This window comes from Onthophagus taurus, chromosome 1 (genome assembly GCF_036711975.1).
Source record: "Onthophagus taurus isolate NC chromosome 1, IU_Otau_3.0, whole genome shotgun sequence".
NCBI classification, from domain to species: Eukaryota; Metazoa; Arthropoda; class Insecta; order Coleoptera; family Scarabaeidae; genus Onthophagus; species Onthophagus taurus.
The window spans coordinates 4,097,633-4,117,785 of record NC_091966.1 but is presented as its reverse complement, the minus strand read 5'-3'; the positions used below and the strand labels follow the sequence as shown (position 1 = coordinate 4,117,785).

The 20,153-nt window shown below is 33.5% G+C and overlaps 1 protein-coding gene across 2 annotated transcripts in view; it reads right to left on the bottom strand.

The window, feature by feature from the left end:
* Positions 1–20,153, bottom strand: part of LOC111416111 (apterous) — a 143,160-nt gene that overhangs the window by 84,876 nt on the left and 38,131 nt on the right. The window contains exon 2 of one of the 2 annotated variants that reach the window (XM_023048062.2): positions 3,963–4,555. In XM_023048062.2, the coding sequence (XP_022903830.2) occupies positions 3,963–4,555 (593 nt within the window). The remainder of the gene's footprint in view (positions 1–3,962; positions 4,556–20,153) is intronic. The other variant, XM_023048063.2, reaches the window with a different exon arrangement.

The window sequence follows — 20,153 nt, the reverse complement described above, 5'->3', positions numbered from 1 at the left end:
AGTTTTCATAAATACAGCTTAGGCGATTTTTCAAAATCAAACAATTTTTTTGATAAATTACAATTTAGCTCAAAACACATTTTTACTTATTAATATTTTTAAAGAAAACTTGATAACTTATTATTAATTATAATATACTTTAAAGAAGACATTTTTAGCTTTCATTTGATACCAAAGTCATTAATAACTTTTCATAAATAATGCTTAAACGATTTTTTTATTTTCAACAATAATTAAGTATCCCAAAAACGATGGGTTTTAAATTTAAATTTTTTAAAAACATAATTAACAAATAACAATTCATTGTTATATACCAAATTAAAGAGGACACTTTAAAGTTTAATTTTATATATGGATCGTTGTAAAGTTTTCATAAATACAGCTTGGGCAATTTTTCAAAATCAAAGAATTTTTTTGATAAATTACGATTTACCCCAAAACACATTTTTACTTATTAATATTTTTAAGGAAAATTTGATAACTTATTATCAATTATTATACACCATCTTAAAGAAGACATTCTCAGCTTTCATTTGATACCTAAATCATTAATAACTTTTCGTAAATAACGCTTGGACGATTTTTTTATTTTCAACAACTACTAAATGTCCCAAAAACAATGGGTTTTCAATTTTAATTTTTTAAAAACATAATTATTAAATAACAATAAATAGTTATATACTAAATGAAAGAGGACACTTTAAAGTCTAATTTGATGTGTGGGTCAATATAAAGTTTTCATTAACCCTTTCAGGACCAAGCTGGATTTAGTAGTCGTACGTCAAGGACCAGCATGTATAGCGATATGTGTTTGTATGATTCTGGTCCTATGGTACTCATTAAATATAGTAACAAAAACAAGCCGCAAGTAAGAACATAAGAGATCTATCAGAACATTTGAAAGCCACAAAGGGAAATGGGCTGTCATATCCGCTTTTTAACATTGACCTGGAAAAGGTAGTACCTTGTAGTACGAGATGCAGGACTCTGAATATGCAAACAAAATCCAACAAGTCGACGCAAATCTTGACGTCTTGGCGCCGATGAAATAGATATTATAGGGATATTACAGAAAACGAGGTAAAGAAGGCCTTTACAAGGCTGAGCGGATGGGCATAAAGGTGGCAAAGATTAGGGATGATAAGATACAGCCGGTTAATACTAACTAGTTAATACTAGCTATGGGTCAAAAGATGCATTTTAGTGGAGAAAGAATACGAGGCGCTAAGGAAATTATAGAGGAAAGTGTTTAGAAGAATATATGGCGCTGTTAATCACGGTGTATGGTGTCGGCGCGGCGTTACAACTTCGAATTGTACCTTTTATATTGCAAAACAGAGATAGTTAAATTTATCAAAAGTGCAAAGGATCTCAACCTTTGGATTGGTCATGTGGCCAAAGTGGTCATAAAAGTTACCACAAGAATTATCATTGATCCACGTTTTGTCGATGATTTGGACAGCAACCTAAGAGGATGGAAAACCAGAAACACGGAATGGACAAGTTTGGAAAGAACTGTTAAGACATATCAAGGTTCACAACGAGCTAAACAGCCGAGCATGATGATGTAGATAATCATTGTATTGGGTTATTATATATAATGTCCTCAAAAAAGTGTTTATGATAAATTGTTCAAAGGAACAGCTTTAGAAACTGTGTACCTATAAAACCATATGAACGCAATCATATGGTTTTGGTATCTAGTTTTGTTCCAGCAATGATAGCTTGGAACTTATTTTCCTCCAGCAGTATTTAAACAGTATGTAGCTTGCAAACAAGCAGTACCTAGTTCTTTTCTATTAACTCGAAGGAGAGTTATATAAGCTGCAGTGTAATCATAAGCTGAAAAAAGACTACATACTGCTTGCCAAAGACAAGATACTACCAATGAAGGACTAAATTGTGCTTGTAGAGGACTTATTATTACTGGCAGTAAAACAGATGCTACAACCTATTATTGGCAAAAAACTAGATTCTGCAGAAAATGATTAAATACTGGAAAATGATGGCTAGATTGAACGCAAAAATGTGATGATCAGTTTCTGGTTGATTACTACCATTAATTGGCTAAACTTGAGGTTCAGTTCAAAATAATCACCACATTGCAGCGTCGTAGTTTGAGAAAGAAAAAATGTTTTCTATATAAGTTGTTTGACTCACCACTTTCTACGACATTTTTTCCAATTTGCATTGAAAATATCCAAAGATATTAGATACGCTATACAGCGTGTTCATAAAGCTTAGTTACTTTTGATGTTTTTCAAATGGCTTTTTCATAAGTTTTTTAATCGGAACATCCTGTATATTGTGTGCTGGTTGAATAGCCCATCAAGTTACTTTTAATTAATGATAAGTATGTCATATATCTAACTTTAGTATTTTTCCTGATATTTAGAATTTAAAGAATAATGTGTAATAAAATATGCGTTATTATACTTAATATTACATTCTGTCTATGTTTATCAGTTTTTTTTGTTCTTCCTTTTATTGTTTGATTAATATTTTATAATGTAAAATAATTTTGCTGATATATACCAGATTTTAATGTGACTTGGTACTTTATGAGATTTTAAAAAGATGTAAACTATGTTCTGCCATATAATTTACAGCTTTAGAGAAAATAAGATCCACATGTTAAGAGATACCTCAAGATCTTTTATACAACGCATTAATGCTTGTAGAAGAGAAAATGGGCGGCATTTTGAACAATTTTTAAATATGAATTAAATTAATACCTACTTATTGAGCAACGTTTAGTGATTGTTTATAGTTTGTTGCTGCATTTCCTTCAAATAATTTAGTAATTAAAAAAAGAATTTATTGTTCTGCCATTTAATTGTTTAATTTAATTATTTAATTAATTTTTTTTAATTGTATTTTAATATAGTATTACTGATTTACAAATGACAGACAAACAAAAAAGAAAAAACAAAAAAAAGTACAATAATGACATTTTATTACACATTTTTCTTTAAATTCTAAATATCAGGAAAACTATTAAAGTTAGATATATGATATACTTATCATTAATTAAAGGGAACTTGATGAGCAATTCAACTAGTACACAATATACAGGGTATTTCATTTAAAAACTTTAAGAAAAAGCCATTTGAAAAACATCAAAAGTAGCTAAGCTTTATAAACACCCGTATAGTGTATCTAATATCTTTGAATACTCTACCTACTGGCTTTGACTATTGTCTGACGTAGTTTCAAGGCAAAATCTTACGATTAAATGGAACATCCTGTATAAGTGAAAATAATTTCACATAATAGAAAGTGATGACTCAAATAACTTTTGTATTATCCGCCGGGATACTAATAACTCTCCCTGTATACGATCTAGGTTCTTAAAGGATTAATATAGTTATAAATTTGCTTCAATTCAAGAAAAGTTGGTTTTTCAAAGAAATAGGAAATGACACACGTATTTTTTCTCAACCCTAAATTACGAATTATTAAATTAAAACCGAGGAATAAAATTTCCTTTACTTTAAAAAACTATTATTTCCTTGATCGTTGTGAAGATACAGTCTTTCTAAAAATCTCTTTCGTCGATTACCCAACTAAGTAGATCAATTACTAGGAAATCCCGACCGACATCGTTCGGAGTCTTGTTTGGGGCCGAGAAGACCCGCTAATGGTCACGACCGGACCATTTACCTCCGGAGAAGCGGGCGCCCTATGTCGGAGCCGATAAATTGCGCTCCGGTCGAAATTTCGTGTCCCCGGGAAGTCGACGGTTCGACTCCGTGTGCGATCCAACTCCACGTCCGAAAACGCTCTCTACACAATCGACGGACAGAGAAACGCGCGCGAGTTGCTCGCGTGTCCCCCATCGGGGGGCCGCCCTCTTCGCATCGATTACCTAACAATACCTCGTCTTGTTTGTTGTCTATTTAGATAAATCATCGATCAAAAATCAATCTAAACTTTCTAACATACTTTTTTTTTTGACTTACCTATAATAATCTTTTTTACAATAAATATTTCCATCCCGTGAAAAACACGTGATTTCACCATCCAAAGTGTTCCTACACTGACAGCACTGAAGACAAGCAGCGTGCCACCGTCTGTCAACGGCTTGCAAATAAAAACGATCGGTAATGCGGGCTCCACAACCGGCACAAATCGCGTCTTGGTCCCCCGGATTACCACCACCAGGTCCTCCCGGTGGAGGAGTCGGCGGAGTTCGCGGCGTTTGTAAAGGTTCAAGTTTCGGGATTTGATGTTCGAAATTTGGCGGGCAAAAATCGTCGTCACCGTCGGGTTGACCTTGAGAAGCAGCCGTTGAAGAACAATCGTGCGATCTCCGACACTGCTGATGTTGATGGTGATGATGGTGGTGGTGATGGTGTTGGGGTTGTTGATGAGGACGGCACACCTCCGAAGCGCACGGCGCCTGCTGATTATTGTTATTGGACGGCGTACTGCAAGAGCTGCTGCTGGAGATGCTCGCGTCTACGTCACCCATTGACGACTCGCAGGACGGTAAGTTCGGCGAAAGATCTCTTGACGGATCGTAAGCCGGGCCTATGAAATGTTCGTGCTGCTGCTAAAAACAAAAAGAAATTTACAATAATTATTAAATAATTTCTATTTTTATGAAAAAAATATGTATATCAACTTTGGCAGAAAACTAACCAAAGCTATGGTTTAACCAAACAACATGTGGATGAGCTCTTTGCTATGAGCTTCTCCAAAAGTTATAGACCACCTGAACTCGCAACACCCTACAATCAAACTTACCATGGAAAGGGGAGCTACTAAACAGTTACCTTTCTTGTATATTTGATCACTAAGAAGCCAGAACTATAAATATTCTGGTTTAGCAGTCCTAAAAGACGCACGGCTGAACCCGTATGTTTCTAGTTCTAGGGCTAGTATTAGTTTTATTGCTTGTGTTAGCTTTAGTTGTTGTTTAGCATTGTTGTAAAACTACAACGACAACCAGAAGGAATTCTGGAATACGATAAAATGACTCAAAAATACTCTGCCCCAGAAAACCAGAAATTTCAAAAACAGAAAAAAAAGTTTGGAAACAACAACACAAGGAATTCTGAAAGAATGGAGAGAACATTATCCAGACACTTTCGGGAAAATTATAGAAGGCGAACAGAACTTAGGAAGCAAAAAACAGCAAGTCGCCGAGGAACAACAGTTACCACTTGGCTAACAAAAATTTACAACCAAACATGGCACACACAGAACAAACAGCATTCAGGCCAGGCAAACGAACTCAAGATCACATATACACAATTCATATACACAAATAACAAGTACAAATGATAAATAAACTAATAAAACTGATTAAAAGCCTGTATGGCAAAGCGAAAAGAAGACTAAATGGACAGGTTTCCAAAGCTACATCCAAAATCTACTTGAACTAGTTGAGCATCAAATGCCAATAAAAAGGGAAAACTTAGAATACCTAAACCTAAACCTATAGAAAGAGTAGAAACATACATGTATCTAGGCACACAAAACCGAAAATGCATCTGTATAAATCCATATATATGCCAACCCTAACATGGGGAGCCGAATCATGGACGGTAACAAATAAATATTGATCAAAAGTGACTGCGTCAGAAATGAAGTCCGACGGCGGTTGGTAGGAAAAGCGTTAAGTTATAGTATAAATAGTAGATAAAAAATACCTTTAGTGGTACGGATACCAGAGAAGGAGGAGCAATGAGAAATACACAACGAGAAGCCTAGAGGAGAACCCATAAAACCTGGGAGGATAACTTAGAAGAAGAAGCCAGAAAGCCAACAACAGACAAGAATACAGGAAATGGCTCAACACCCTGACACCGTAAGGTAATTGGAGGAAGACAAAATAAATTAGTAAAATAGAACTAACACTACACTTAGAACTACAAATATTCGGGATTAGCCGTCTTGAGAGACGTAGGGCTAAACCCGAATGAGGTCTAGTGTTAGTTCCAGTGTTAGTGTTACCTCTATTTCTAGTTGTTATTCAGCGTTATGTTGTTATATATTTTTTAACTGAACTAAAGCTGGAACTAATACTAGAGCTAGTACTAGATACATTCGGGTTCAGCCGCACGTGTTTTAAGACGGATAAGGATTCGAATTATGCTAGTGCTAGTTCTAGTTTTAGTTGTTATTCAGCGTTAGATTGTTGTAGATTTTTTGTTTTAGATTATTGTTTTGCGCTGCAATGTGGTGATTAATTTTGAACTGTTATATTAATTGCAGAGTATTAATAGCAACCAACCTTAAACTTAATCAGACAATGTCATAGATTCTTTAACCCAAGTTTAGCCAATTAATGGTAGTAATCAACCCGAAACTGATCATTTCTCTGTCTAATCTAGTCATCATTTTCCAGTATTTAGTCATTTTCTGCAGAATCTAGTTTCTATCTAGTTTTTTGCCAACAGTAGGTTATAGTATTTGGTTTTCTGCCAGTAGTAATAAGACCTCCACACGCACAATTTAGTCTTTCATTGGTAGTATCTTGTCTTTGGCAAGCTAGTAGGCCTGTAGTCATTTTTCAACTTATTCTGATTATGATTACATTGTAGCCTATATAACTCTTCTTCGCGTTAATAGACTTGAAGATACTACTAGAAAATAACTAAATACTGCTTGAAGACAACTACATACTGTTCGCAGAAGACTAAATACTGCTGACAGAAAATAAGTTCCAAGCTATCATTGTTGGAACAAAACTAGATACTACTAAGAAAAAAATAAACAACACCCCGGAAGGAAGACTTACTTATGGCAAAAGATAAAATATCTCTAATAGATGGTTAGCTTCTTCTTATGGTTTGCAGAAACCTAGATATTGGGGGTAGCTGATTAAATAGTGCTGACAGAACATTAAACCAATCTTTATAGAGAACACGAAAAATGTTTCATACAATATTAGTTTAGAATAAGATTTAAAACCGATCTCTTTAATAAACTATTTTGATATCTCCAACAAGTGGAGCTATATACTAGTACAAAAAGAACATTTTTGAGGTTATCTCAATAATTATCGTCGGAATCAAAAAATTTTTCAAATAAAACTTGTTTCTAATTGAACGTGCTGTAATTTTTGTTAATAACACTTGTTCGTATATCCGCTAAATAATTTTGAATAGAGGTATAAAGCAAACTATGGTTTCCCTATGAACAGTATGATAATCCATAATTATTGCTTTCATCGAAAAATGTTTCGTACAATATTAATTTCGAATAAGATTAAAACATGATCTCTTTAATAAATCATTTTGATATCTCCACCAGGTAGCGCTGTAAAGTAGTATAAAAGAATATTTTTGAGGTTATATCATTAATTATAGTCGGATTGAAAAATTGTGCAACGGTAGACCAAGAACTAGAATCATTCGGGTTTAGCCGTCTGAAGAGACGTCCGGCTAAACCCAAATGTTGCTACTTCTTGGTCTAATGTTAGTTCTAGTGACAGTGCAAGTGTAAACCTAGAACTAACACTATACCTAGAACTAGAATCATTCGGGTTTAGCCGTCTTTAGAGACGTGCGACTAAACTCAAATAATTCTAGTTCTAGGTTCAGTGTTAGTTCTAGTTTTGCACTAGCACTATTACTAGAACTAACACAAGACTTAAAACTAGAATTATTCGGGTTTAGCCAACTTTAGAGACGTCCAAATAAACCCAAATATTTCTAGTTCTAGATCTTGTATTAGCTCTAGTGACAGTGCAACTGTAAAACTAGAACTAACACTATACCTAGAACTGGAATCATTCGGGTTTAGCTAACTTTAGAGACGAGCGGCTAAACCCAAACGATTCTAGTTCTAGGTTCAAGTGTTAGTTCTAGTTTTGCGCTAGCACTATTACTAGAACTAACACAAGACCTAGATCTAGAATCAGTCGGTTTAGCCGCCGGTCTTTAAAGACGGCTAAACCCGAATGATTCTAGTTCTAAGTCTAGTGTTAGTTCTAGTTTTAGTTGCTATTCAGTTCCAAAGTGTTGTATATTGAACACTTCAAACTTATTTCTGACGAAGATTATGGTGGTAGTGGTAGTTCTAATTTTAATAATAATAAGTTTATTGCCACGCAGCTTATACAGGAGAAAAATAATATATATGTATACATAAATAAATTAATTAATAGTGTATGTTGACAAAAGGTCAGTTTATCGCCAAGAGCGATGTCTTCCAAAAGACCCAACCAGCAATGTATGTAAAAAAAATAATCAATATGGCATTATTAAATAATTCAATAATATAACATAATTTTACATAACATAATTTTAGTAAGTCAATATAATTTAAAGAACAAAATTAATTATAATAAAAGTAGTAATGTGTATATATGTTGTAGCTGTGCGTGCATATCTGATTTTATGATGCAGATGGATTAAAAAAGTGATATCGAAAATTATTGGTTATTAAAAAGAGTAAAATCGAAAATCGCAAAACCACAGACAGCTGTTTTTGCGAATTACTAGTTACGTAATTACTCTGTAATAATAGTGTCGACGAACCATCGATCGGATGTTCCCTGCAGCATCTCAAAACACCTCTTTTTACACGTTAAGAAACTTGACGGCGATGAAGCAATTAATAATTTTTGTTTTTGTCGTTTATAATTTTATTGCAATTAACAAGATTTATTAATTAAGATAAAAATTATAATCGGTTATTTTTTTTGTTAGATGTTACGGTGAAAACTAGATCATTTCAAAAATAAACATCATCGTTATTCTCGACCACACCTGGGTCTTCTAATTTGCATAACGAGTGCGAGGGCGAGATAATATGAAAATAACGTTGGACGAAGATGGGGGAATGAGATCGAGTAATACTGGTAGCCTGAAAACGCCTACGTTGAGATCCTAAACAAACCGGTAATAAATAATAATCGGGATCAGTGGATTCTTTTCTAAAAACTTCCTGTCAAGGCAAATAAAAACGTCGCTACCGGGGTGTGTAAATATTTGCGGTTCTCCCCGGAAAGGAACGCACGTGCTTTATCTAATAGTGGTTGGTGCCAGTTTTCGCCTCGTCGATCACGATTGAATTGTCGAGAGTCGTCGGTCTGTTTACACACACTCACTCACTCAGGGGTCCGTTGTGTTTGTTGATTTATTGTTCAGGGTTTAAGTGCGTAGATAAGGCGACTACTTCAGATTTAACGGGTATATCTAGATTTATAGCTGTCACTTTGGGTTAGCTTCGACTCTCTCTCTTAATGCACTTCAGTTGTGTCTCTTTGAATTATATTATGCAAAATAACCCCACTTTACATTTTTTTTTATAAAATCGATTCAGATCAATGTTTTTCTTTAACTCAGAAAGAGAGGAAAAACGCTGGGACAAGTAAATAACTTAGCCAACAACAGATAAGAATACAAGAAATGGCTTAACTACCGGACACTCTAAAGTAATTGGAAGAAGACAAAGTAAATGATTAATATTAAAACTAGTATTAGTTCTAGTTTTATTTCAATGAAAAATATGTGAGTAAAATAGAACTAACACTATCACTAGAACTAACACAAGACCTAGAACTAGAATCATTAGGGTTTAGCCGTCTTTAGAGACGTGCGGCTAAACCCAAATGATTCTAGTTCTAGGTCTTGTGTTATTCTAGTGATAGTTCTAGTGACAATGCAAGTGTAAAACTAGAACTAACACTATACCTAGAACTAGAATCATTCGGGTTTAGCCGTCTTTAGAGACGTGCGGCTAAACCCTAATGATTCTAGTTCTAGGTATAGTGTTAGTTCTAGTTTAACACAAGAACTAGAATCATTTGGGTTTAGCCGCACGTCTTTAAAGACGGCTAAACCCTAATGATTCTAGTTCTAGGTCTTGTGTTATTCTAGTGATAGTTCTAGTGACAATGCAAGTGTAAAACAAGAAATAACACTATACCTAGAACTAGAATCATTCGAGTTTAGCCGTCTTTAGAGACGTGCGGCTAAACCCTAATGATTCTAGTTCTAGGTCTAGTGTTAGTTCTAGTTTTGCACTAACACTATCACTAGAACTAACACAAGACCTAGAACTAGAATCATTAGGGTTTAGCCGTCTTTAAAGACGTGCGGCTAAACCCAAATGATTCTAGTTCTAGGTCTTGTGTTATTCTAGTGATAGTTCTAGTGACAATGCAAGTGTAAAACTAGAACTAACACTATACCTAGTACTAGAATCATTCGAGTTTAGCCGTCTTTAGAGACGTGCGGCTAAATCCAAATAATTCTAGTTCTAAGTCTAGTGTTAGTTCTAGTTTTGCACCAACACTATCACTAGAACTAACACAAGACCTAGAACTAGAATCATTCGGGTTTAGCCGTCTTTAGAGACGTGCGGCTAAACCCAAATAATCTAGTTCTAGGTCTAGTGTTAGTTCTAGTTTTGCACTAACACTATCACTAGAACTAACACAATACCTAGAACTAGAATCATTAGGGTTTAGCCGTCTTTAGAGACGTGCGGCTAAACCCAAATGATTCTAGTTCTAGCTCTTGTGTTAGCTCTAGTGATAGTTCTAGTGACAGTGCAAGTGTAAATCTAGAACTAACACTACACCTAGAACTAGAATCATTTGGGTTTAGCCGTCTTTAGAGACGTACTTCTATCACTTTGGGTTAGCTTCAACTCTCTCTTAATGTACTTCAGTTGTGTCTCTTTGAATTATATTATGCAAAATAACCCCACTTATTGATTGAGATCAATGTTTTTCTTTAACTCTTTGTTATCAGCAAAACAATTTTTTTTTCATTAATTTTATTTGTTCAACCTGGTTTTCGTTAAAGAAGTTGGTTTTCTCACGCGCCTTTACGCGAGGTAAGAAAACGAAACGATCGAGCAAATCGAGGCGAACCACCGCCACAGGACGAGGCCCAGCGTATATTATCGCCGCGGGTTTGATTTACGAGTGAGAAAAGAGAGCAGGCGACCGACCGGCAGCGCGTTTTCTAATTTGAGTGAAATCGACCTGCGTTGCTCCGGTCTTCTGGGTCTTGTTAAAGACGATCGCCTGTAGGTTAAAACCATCATCCCGATATGGCAGAAACTCGTTTTACCTCTACTTAGAAATGCAATAATAATTTTTCAATGATTTCTGCTTCTTAAACGATGTTAAACAACTTTGTGGTATGAATAAAATTAATCACCTCAAAAAATCAACCATCTTTTTGGGTATAAGATTAAGATGTACACAATTTATATCTTACCTTAATATGAGGAGTAAACTCTCACTTTGTTGGTAGAGAGTGTCACTTGACAAAAGTGGATTTTACAGATATTAATTTGAGTGGCTTATACTCAGCTTTTGATAACATAGATAATTTCTACACAAAAGCTGAACTAATCTGTTTATTTCCTTGGTATGATTACTAGCAGAGAAAAACGTGGGTTTTCTTCCTCTTTAACTGCTCACGCCAAGAGATATTTGAGTTTAGCTTCCCGATAAAGCAACATCAACATAGCCAACAATATTGACCACTACAATAAAATCAACTTACTCAAGAAGTGACTATCATCAACCAGTTAGTCCAAAAACTCTTAGTCTATACTAAGTAGTATTAGGTAACTTTTACATCTTTAACATCCTATTTATCTTTCATGTATGAAAACTGTGGACGAGTAGGGATAAGATAATAATGAGGCAGATGAAAACTTAAGCCAAAGCAAAGCAGATTCTTCTCAAGAGACTAAAACGAAACAAAAAAACAGGTAAGAAAAACTGATGATCAAAATGTCACAATGTAATCAAGAAATGTAAAATATAAGCAAGACCCTAGACAATAAGTTATTACAGACTCACACCGATGAAGACCTTAGTCTATCTCATCTGTGCAGACGATGTAATGCTGAAACAGTTGTAAAAACAGAACTACTAACAGAAACTGACATCTGGAATGCCTGTTTATAAAAAAAGGGTTCTTCAAATAAATATATCAAATCACTTAAGTACAACCACCACTCTTCAGTTTCTGAAATAATCAAGTACAAGTTCGTTTCTTGTTCAAATCTAAAATTGATCAACACACAACCAACACATACAAATACTTTTTTATAGAATTGAGGCAAGAAGAGATTGAATGGAAGAAAAGGGACAAAGCAAAGAAGAAGAAACAATATAGAATACTCGACTACAATAGCAGAATAATTAAGATTATACACAGAAACTAAAGCCTAATCATACTAAGTGTAGCCAACATACTTAGTTGCTACTTTTGGTGAAGGTAATTAATTTTTACAAGAAAAGTTGAGTTGGATTAGGTTGGGTTCAAGTTACTGAAATTGATGAATTTGGATCAGTATGGTTTTAGACAAGATACCTTAGAAAATACAGAATAAGGAAATACCAGGAGAAAATGTGTTATGACATGAATGTAGCTATGTGGCTAAGATATTGTTAACAATTAGGGATACAACCCAACCCAACCCAACACACAAGGGTTTTGGTTAACACTCTGTCCGTGGAACTAATAAGTTATTCAAAATACTATAAGAGACGCTGTCTGATGACGAAAACTTGGTGCAAATTTATGTGAAAGTGTTTGATAGTTCTACCAAAAATTGTCACAAACGAGTTAACGCAAAAAAAATTGAATGGAGAAATGAAAGAAGAGGAACAAAGGAAAGAAAAGAAAACAATATAGAATACTCGACTGCGATGGCAGAATAACTAAGAATAAAGTGGAAATTTTGAGTATAGATCTCTGAAGAGTACTATGTAGGTTCGGCCAACATGCTTAGTTGCTACTTCGGGGATAATTGATTTTTACAAGAAAGGTTGGGTTGGGTTTAGGTTATTGATGTTGATGACAAGCAAGAACTTGGGTCAGTATGGTTTTAGACTAGTTAGGTTAGAAAATACAGAATAAGGAAATACCAGAAGAAACTGTATTATAACATGGATGTGGGCTAATTGTAAGATATTTTTGATAGTTAGTGATCCAACCCAACCTGTCCCTGACATTAATGAGTGATTCAGAATAGCATAAGAGACATTTGATGAAGAAAACTTGGTACAAGTTCATGCGAAATACTTGAAATTTTTGCCAAAAATTGGTACAAAACGCTGCCATGTTATGTTATAGTTACTTTTCCCATCATCTGTTAAGTACTAATCTAATCCGCTAATTTTATGCACTTTGGCGCATTTAGTATATCAGAAATACCAGATTTGCAGTAGAATTCAACTAGTAGCTATGGATACATCATCGGTACTCTGGAAATCAATCATTATCACGATTTGGAAAGCTTTTCATAAAAGCCTTTCTCATAGTTATAACTTTGAGTATTTACTCGTCTATTTCCGTTTTATTGATGTGTCATTAATTTTAATAACGGACCTCTTAAGAGATCTTAAATTTGTACTTAGTGCACATTGCCACTTTTGTCTTTTCATCTATTTACTTCCTGCTGTCCAGTTCCACTTGAAGTAAGGGGTCGTTATCTTATCACACCAAAGGAAGTCATCACTTCATGTACCTGCAATATCGCCACATATCTACCATGGTAGTTTCTAATAGTAGCTTCTAAAGGTCTTCAAAAGATTTTCAAACACTACATATTTCAGTTTGTTAAAGAACCACCATAGGTTGCGAAATACTTTCGAAGAAACAATAAATACTGCCAGGATATATTGCTTTCTGCGTTAATCTAGGTTTAATATGCCATAAATTATTTCTTGGTATTTTTGATACAGTTGAAAAAGATGAATGTTTAAAAAATTGTATCTAAAAAGATATCTTGATGAAATAAGAAGCATATCAAAGTAAATTTAACACAAATTCATCTTGGCAAAAATCTTTCTTTAATTTTCATAAACTTTGTTACACCGATTTTTTAAATTTATCTTTATATATTGATAATTTTTGAAGTCATCGTGATAATGACGAAAGTTTCAAAAGTGATATCGTAAAAACTAATTGAGATATTTTTCGGAAATAAGAAGCATTTTAAAGTAAATTTAATACAAATTCATCATGGCAAAAATCATTCTTTGATTTTTATAAACTTGGTCGCACCGATTTTTTAAATTTACCTCCACATATTGATAGTTTCCGATTAAAACTCGACAATGATGAAAATTATATCTCAAAAACAACTAAATTTAATCTAGGAGAAAATGGTATTCTCTATATTCTATTAAGAAAAATTCAAAATGACTTAATTATACAGTGAATTTCACTTAAGATGCATTATACAAAAATATATTTCCATAGAAACCTTACTTTGTCCCACATAAAATGCAACAGGTCAATATAATTTGACATTACAGTAAAACCTTGATATAACGGATCAATACGGGGAACGCAGTGTCCGTTCTAGCTCAATAAAAATATACAACAATCTGGGCTGAATAACAAATAAAACTAGACTAACATTAGCACTAAAACTAACACTAGACATAGAAACATTCCGTTTAGCCGCGCGTCTCTAAAGACGGCTAAACCTGAATGTTTCCACTTCTGGGTCAAATGTTAGTTCTAGCGACAGTGCTAGGTAGCGCAAATTAGCATTAGATATCACTATGTTGCATATTCTTATTGAATTAAAACTAGAACTAACACAAGACCTACACCTAAAAAGTTTTGTGTTAAGCTTCTAGTTATACGTCTAGTGTTAATTCTAGTTTTGCACTAGCACTAACACTAGAACTAACACAAGACCTAGAACTAGAATCATTCGGGTTTAACCGGCTTGAGAGACGTACGGCTAAATTCGAATGTTTCTAGATCTAGGTCTAGTGTTAGTTCTAGTTTTACAGTATTAGATCAAATGTTAGGTGTAGTGACAGTGCTAGGCAGCGCTAGTTAGCATTAGATATCACTGTGTTGCATATTCTTATTGAATTCAAACTAGAACTAACACCAGACCTAGAACTAGAATCATTTGGGTTTAGCCGCACGTCTCTAAAGATGGCTAAACCCGAATGATTCTAGTTCTAGGTCTTGTGTTAGTTCTAGTTTTACACTTACACTGTCACTAAACGAAACACGTTGCACAACAATTAAAACTAGAACTAACACTAGACCTAGAACTAGAATCATTCGGATTTAGCCGTCTTGAGAGACGTGCGGCTAAATCCGAATTTTCTAGTTCTCGGTCTAGTGTTAGTTCTAGTTTTGCACTAGCACTGTCACTAGAACTAAAACAAGACCTAGAACCAGAAACATTCGGGTTTAGCCGTGCGTCTTTTAAGACGGCCGAAAACTCAGAGTTATCATAAGAACGTCACCTTTTCCAAGCAAATCTTTTCCTTTGCAGAAGTACCCAATGCCTGTGATGTAAGCTATGTTGCATTTTATTTGGGACAGTGCATAGTAGTTTCGTAACTATGGTTACTGCATTCATATATTGCGAGTTATATGAAATTTCTGGCATAAAATTTTGCAATACAAAAGATAATAAATCAAATTTGATGTTTTAATTTAAAAAGAATTTATTTACATAAATTTTTATTCTCGCCCAAATTGATAATACTTATCTCCATAAAACTCCAATAAAAATTAAAATTAACAATAGTTAATTTAGTTTAAGACTGGAAAATTTATTATTTCAACATTTCCCCATGTAATAACGTTTTTAGTGTACGATAATTACGACGAGGTATTTGAGATTTGAAACGGTAATTATCTGCTGTTCCTAATGATATATTAAAACGTCAAGATATCCAACGAGAGACAAAGAGGGAGCGAGAGAAAGAGAAAGAGCCGGACAAATGAAATACGATTTATTTTGACAGGGCCGGATACGCAAACAAGTCCCGAAATATACACTCAAATACGTGCTATAGGGTGCTCCTGCTGAAGCCGCCACCGCAGCCGCCGCCGCCGCGACGAGATAAATTATCCCGACAGTCATTTGTCTGCAGACGCCGCGGCAACAGCGACGCCGTGACACTTACGGCGGGCCTCCGTAATTAACGATGTTAAAGTCGCATTTTTCAAAGCTGCATCCCCAGAAGAAGCAACCAGAAAGAGAAAGAACTATAAATTTTGAGAGGTTATAAATTTTCGGGGGGTGTCACAATTTTTTTTTTAAACTTTAATTAGAAAGGACTTCCGTTTTAAAAAATTTTTTATTAGATTTATTCGTTGATAATAATGTTAAAAAACGTTGTTGAAGAGGGGATGATAAAGTTCTAAATATGTAATAATAAAAACGAATAAGACAGTCGGCGACCGGTTTTATAGGTAATTTATGTGGCCTCTAAGACGGTAGTCGAGTGAACACGCGAAAAGAAGAAGAAGGCATAAAAAGAAGTAAAGAAGAATAAAAAAGAAAACGGTGGTAATTAACGTTGGCGGCTCCGAGGGGCAGAATTATCACGTGATACACTTATAACATAAATGCTCATTCCGTGTCCGTAGACTATTTGTAATTCTGGATTTATCGGATCCGGCCCCGGTTACTACGGGTTTCCCTCGGAGACGACGTCCTCGGTTTGCGCAATAAATACGGCCAATAATTGCGCGTCCCTAATTAGTGTATAGGACCTCGCGACGCCCCGACGACGCCGCAAAAGACGTCTCGCCGCCTCATCGCAATTAACCGCCACGGTTCGCTGGTCCAGATAATATGGTTACAACCAAAGTTAACTCGAGCTCATATAAACTTCGAAGAGAAGATCACTTTCAGTTACTAATTTTTTGTTATTTCGCAAAGAAAACTTTATTCATTGATTTTTTTTAGATAATTTCTTCATTTACTAGTAACTAATTACCACATTATTTGCAGTATCTCGTTTGGAAGTTTTAAATCAAAATCGAATTTAAAATAAAATTAGATTTTGAATATTTCCAGAATATCTATGAACACCGTCAAAAGTCTTGGACACATCAATTCTTCTAAAATTAGACATTTTAGACATACACCCAACTGGTCTAAAACATGGTCTTCCTGATCTGCATCATACTGGAGTGGTTGGCAAAAACGCGGCAGATCCTTCATTTGACGTCTCATTTGATTAATAAATAGTTGGGCGGTGGGTCTTAAAGATTTTGCCTACTTAGACCAATTCTCCAGGTTTAAGTCTCTAATAGACGTTCATAGATACCTTTACGATCGAAGTCAGAAATATACTAAAATTTGATCGTAGTGGTATTAGAGTTCTACTGGCAGTATTTACATCAGAATCGTTTCAATGTGTTTTCTGGTTATTAACCTCAGATATGCTGATAATATTGATGTTAATCATAAAAAAACACTTGACACAGTTTGCTCGTCGCTGTATGAACATCATTTTCAAAGGATGTCTAATATCTACATAAAATTTTCTCGTTGAATATCATTTGGAAAGAATTTCACATAAAGCAAGGATATCCTTGCAGATCTACAATAAACATTGTGAGCAGAATTGAAATATTTACTGGGTCTACGTTATGTTTAGACTCTGATCATGTAGAGAGCGAAACCCAGAAAATACAACAGTTGCAATCGCCAGTAAACTTTGACGATATTTGCGAAAAGCTGGTGTTTTTGGCTTCTTTCCTTTTTTTGCGTCCTCTTTCTTTTACTTCTAATGTCTTTTAATATGACTGGTTTCCACGCTATCTTATGCTTCCTCGATTAACTCATTGATGTTAAGGATCATAAAACTTCTAATTTTGATCTTTTTGAATTCGTATCAGAATTCAGAAAAAAAAAGTAAATATAAAAACCATGTCGATTATGTAGTAATAGCTCAATTCTGGCATAAAAAATATGGCGAGAAGAAGTTCACACAAAGATATCATAAGCAACAACGCTTCTTTACAAAGTTAGAAAGTTTCATTTCTTAACTTCAAGCTGTTTTCAAGAAAATGCTTTTTTTCTTGAATCCATTTTCAACAAACGCCAAATTAAATTGATGATATTTTAAAATGCTATATAAAAGAAAGCAGTAAGTCTGGAAACTTATAACTAGGTATAACATTTCTTTATAACCTCAAAAAATTTTATTTCTTCAATTCTAACCGTTTCGAAGTAAACAATTTTTGCTTTAATTTCGTTTTCCATAAACGTCAAATTGAATGAGCGATTTTTAAAACTTTATATAAAATGAGTTGATCACCATGAAATATTAAAATTTGGTACAACCTAACCTCAAACGATTCGTCATAACCTCAAAAAGTTTCGTTGTTTAAATCTTAACCGTTTTGGAGGAAATCATTTTTTTCTCTAACGTTACTTACAGAAACGTCAAATTTAATAGGTATTTTTAAAAATGAATATGAATTGAATTAATCACCACAGAAACTTCAAATTTGGCACAACTTAATCTGAAATATTCATTTATAACCTCAAAAAGTTTCATTGCTCACATCTTAGCCGTTTTGGAGAAAATAATTTTTTTCTTTAACCTTATTTACAAGAAACATCAAATTAAATAGGTGATTTTTAAAAATCGTTATCAATTGAATTAATCATCACAGAAACTTCAAATTTGGCACAACTTAACCTGAAATGTTTCTTTATAACGTCAAAAAGTTTTACTGCTTAAATCTTAACCGTTTAGGAGAAAATAGTTTTTTTCTTTAACTTCAATACAAGAAACGTCAAATTTAATAGGTATTTTTAAAAATATATATGAATTGAATTAATCACCACAGAAACTTCAAATTTGGCACAACTTAACCTGAAATGTTTATTTATAACCTCAAAAAGTTTCATTTCTTAAATCTTAACCGTTTAGGAGAAAATATTTTTTTTCTTTAACCCCAATGCAAGAAACGTCAAATTTAATAGGTATTTTTAAAAATATATATGAATTGAATTAATCACCACAGAAACTTAAAATTTGGCACAACTTAACCTGAAATGTTTATTTATAACCTTAAAAAGTTTCATTTCTTAAATCTTAACCGTTTAGGAGAAAATAATTTTTTTCTTTAACCCCAATGCAAGAAACGTCAAATTTAATAGGTATTTTTAAAAATATATATGAATTGAATTAATCACCACAGAAACTTCAAATTTGGCACAACTTAACCTGAAATGTTTCTTTATAACCTCAAAAAGTTTTACTGCTTAAATCTTAACCGTTTAGGAGAAAATGGTTTTTTCTTTAACTTCAATACAAGAAACATCAAATTTAATAGGTATTTTTAAAAATGTAATGAATTGAATTAATCACCACAGAAACTTCAAATTTGGCACAACTTAACCTAAAATATTTCTTTATAACCTCAAAAAGTTTCATTGCTTACATCTTAGCCGTTTTGGAGAAAATAATTTTTTCCTTTTACCTTACTTACAAGAAACGTCAAATTAAATACGTGATTTTTAAAAATGTATATCAATTGAATTAATCACCACAGAAACTTCAAATTTGGCACAACTTAACCTGAAATGTTTCTTTATAACCCCAAAAAGTTTCATTGCTTAAATCTTAATCGTTTTGGAGAAAGCATTTTTTTTCATTAACTTCACCTACAAGAAACGTCAAAATAAATAGGTGATTTTAAAAAATGTATATTAATTGAATTAATCACCACAGAAACTTCAAATTTTGCACAACTTAACCTGAAATGTTTCTTTATAACCTCAAAAAGTTTCATTGCTTAAATTTTAACCGTTTTGGAGAAAGCAATTTTTTTCTTTAACTTCACCTACAAGAAACGTCAAAATAAATAGGTGATGTTAAAAAATTTATATTAATTGAATTAATCACCACAGAAACTTCAAATTTGGTATTACTTAACCTGAAATGTTTTTTTATAACCTCAAAAAGTTTCATTGCTTAAATCGTAACCGTTTTGGAGAAAATCATTTTTTTCTTTAACCTTACTTACAAGAAACGTCAAATTAAGTAGTTGATTTTTAAAAATGTATATGAATTGAATTAATCACCACAGAAACTTCAAATTTGGCACAACTTAACCTGAAATGTTTCTTTATAACCTCAAAAAGTTTCATTGCTTAAATCTTAATCGTTTTGGAGAAAGCAATTTTTTTCATTAACTTCACCTACAAGAAACATCAAAATAAATAGGTGATTTTCAACAAATGTCATCTAAAATCGGAGATATTTACAATTTTATTTAAAATGAGGCCCACGCATTAGTATGTTGTAATTTGGTATACCCAAACCTCAAATGTCTCTTTATAATTTCAAAAAGTTTCATTTCTTAATTCCCATCAGTTTTGGAAAAAACAATTTTTTTCTAGTTTCAAAGTACACGAAACCTAGCCCAATC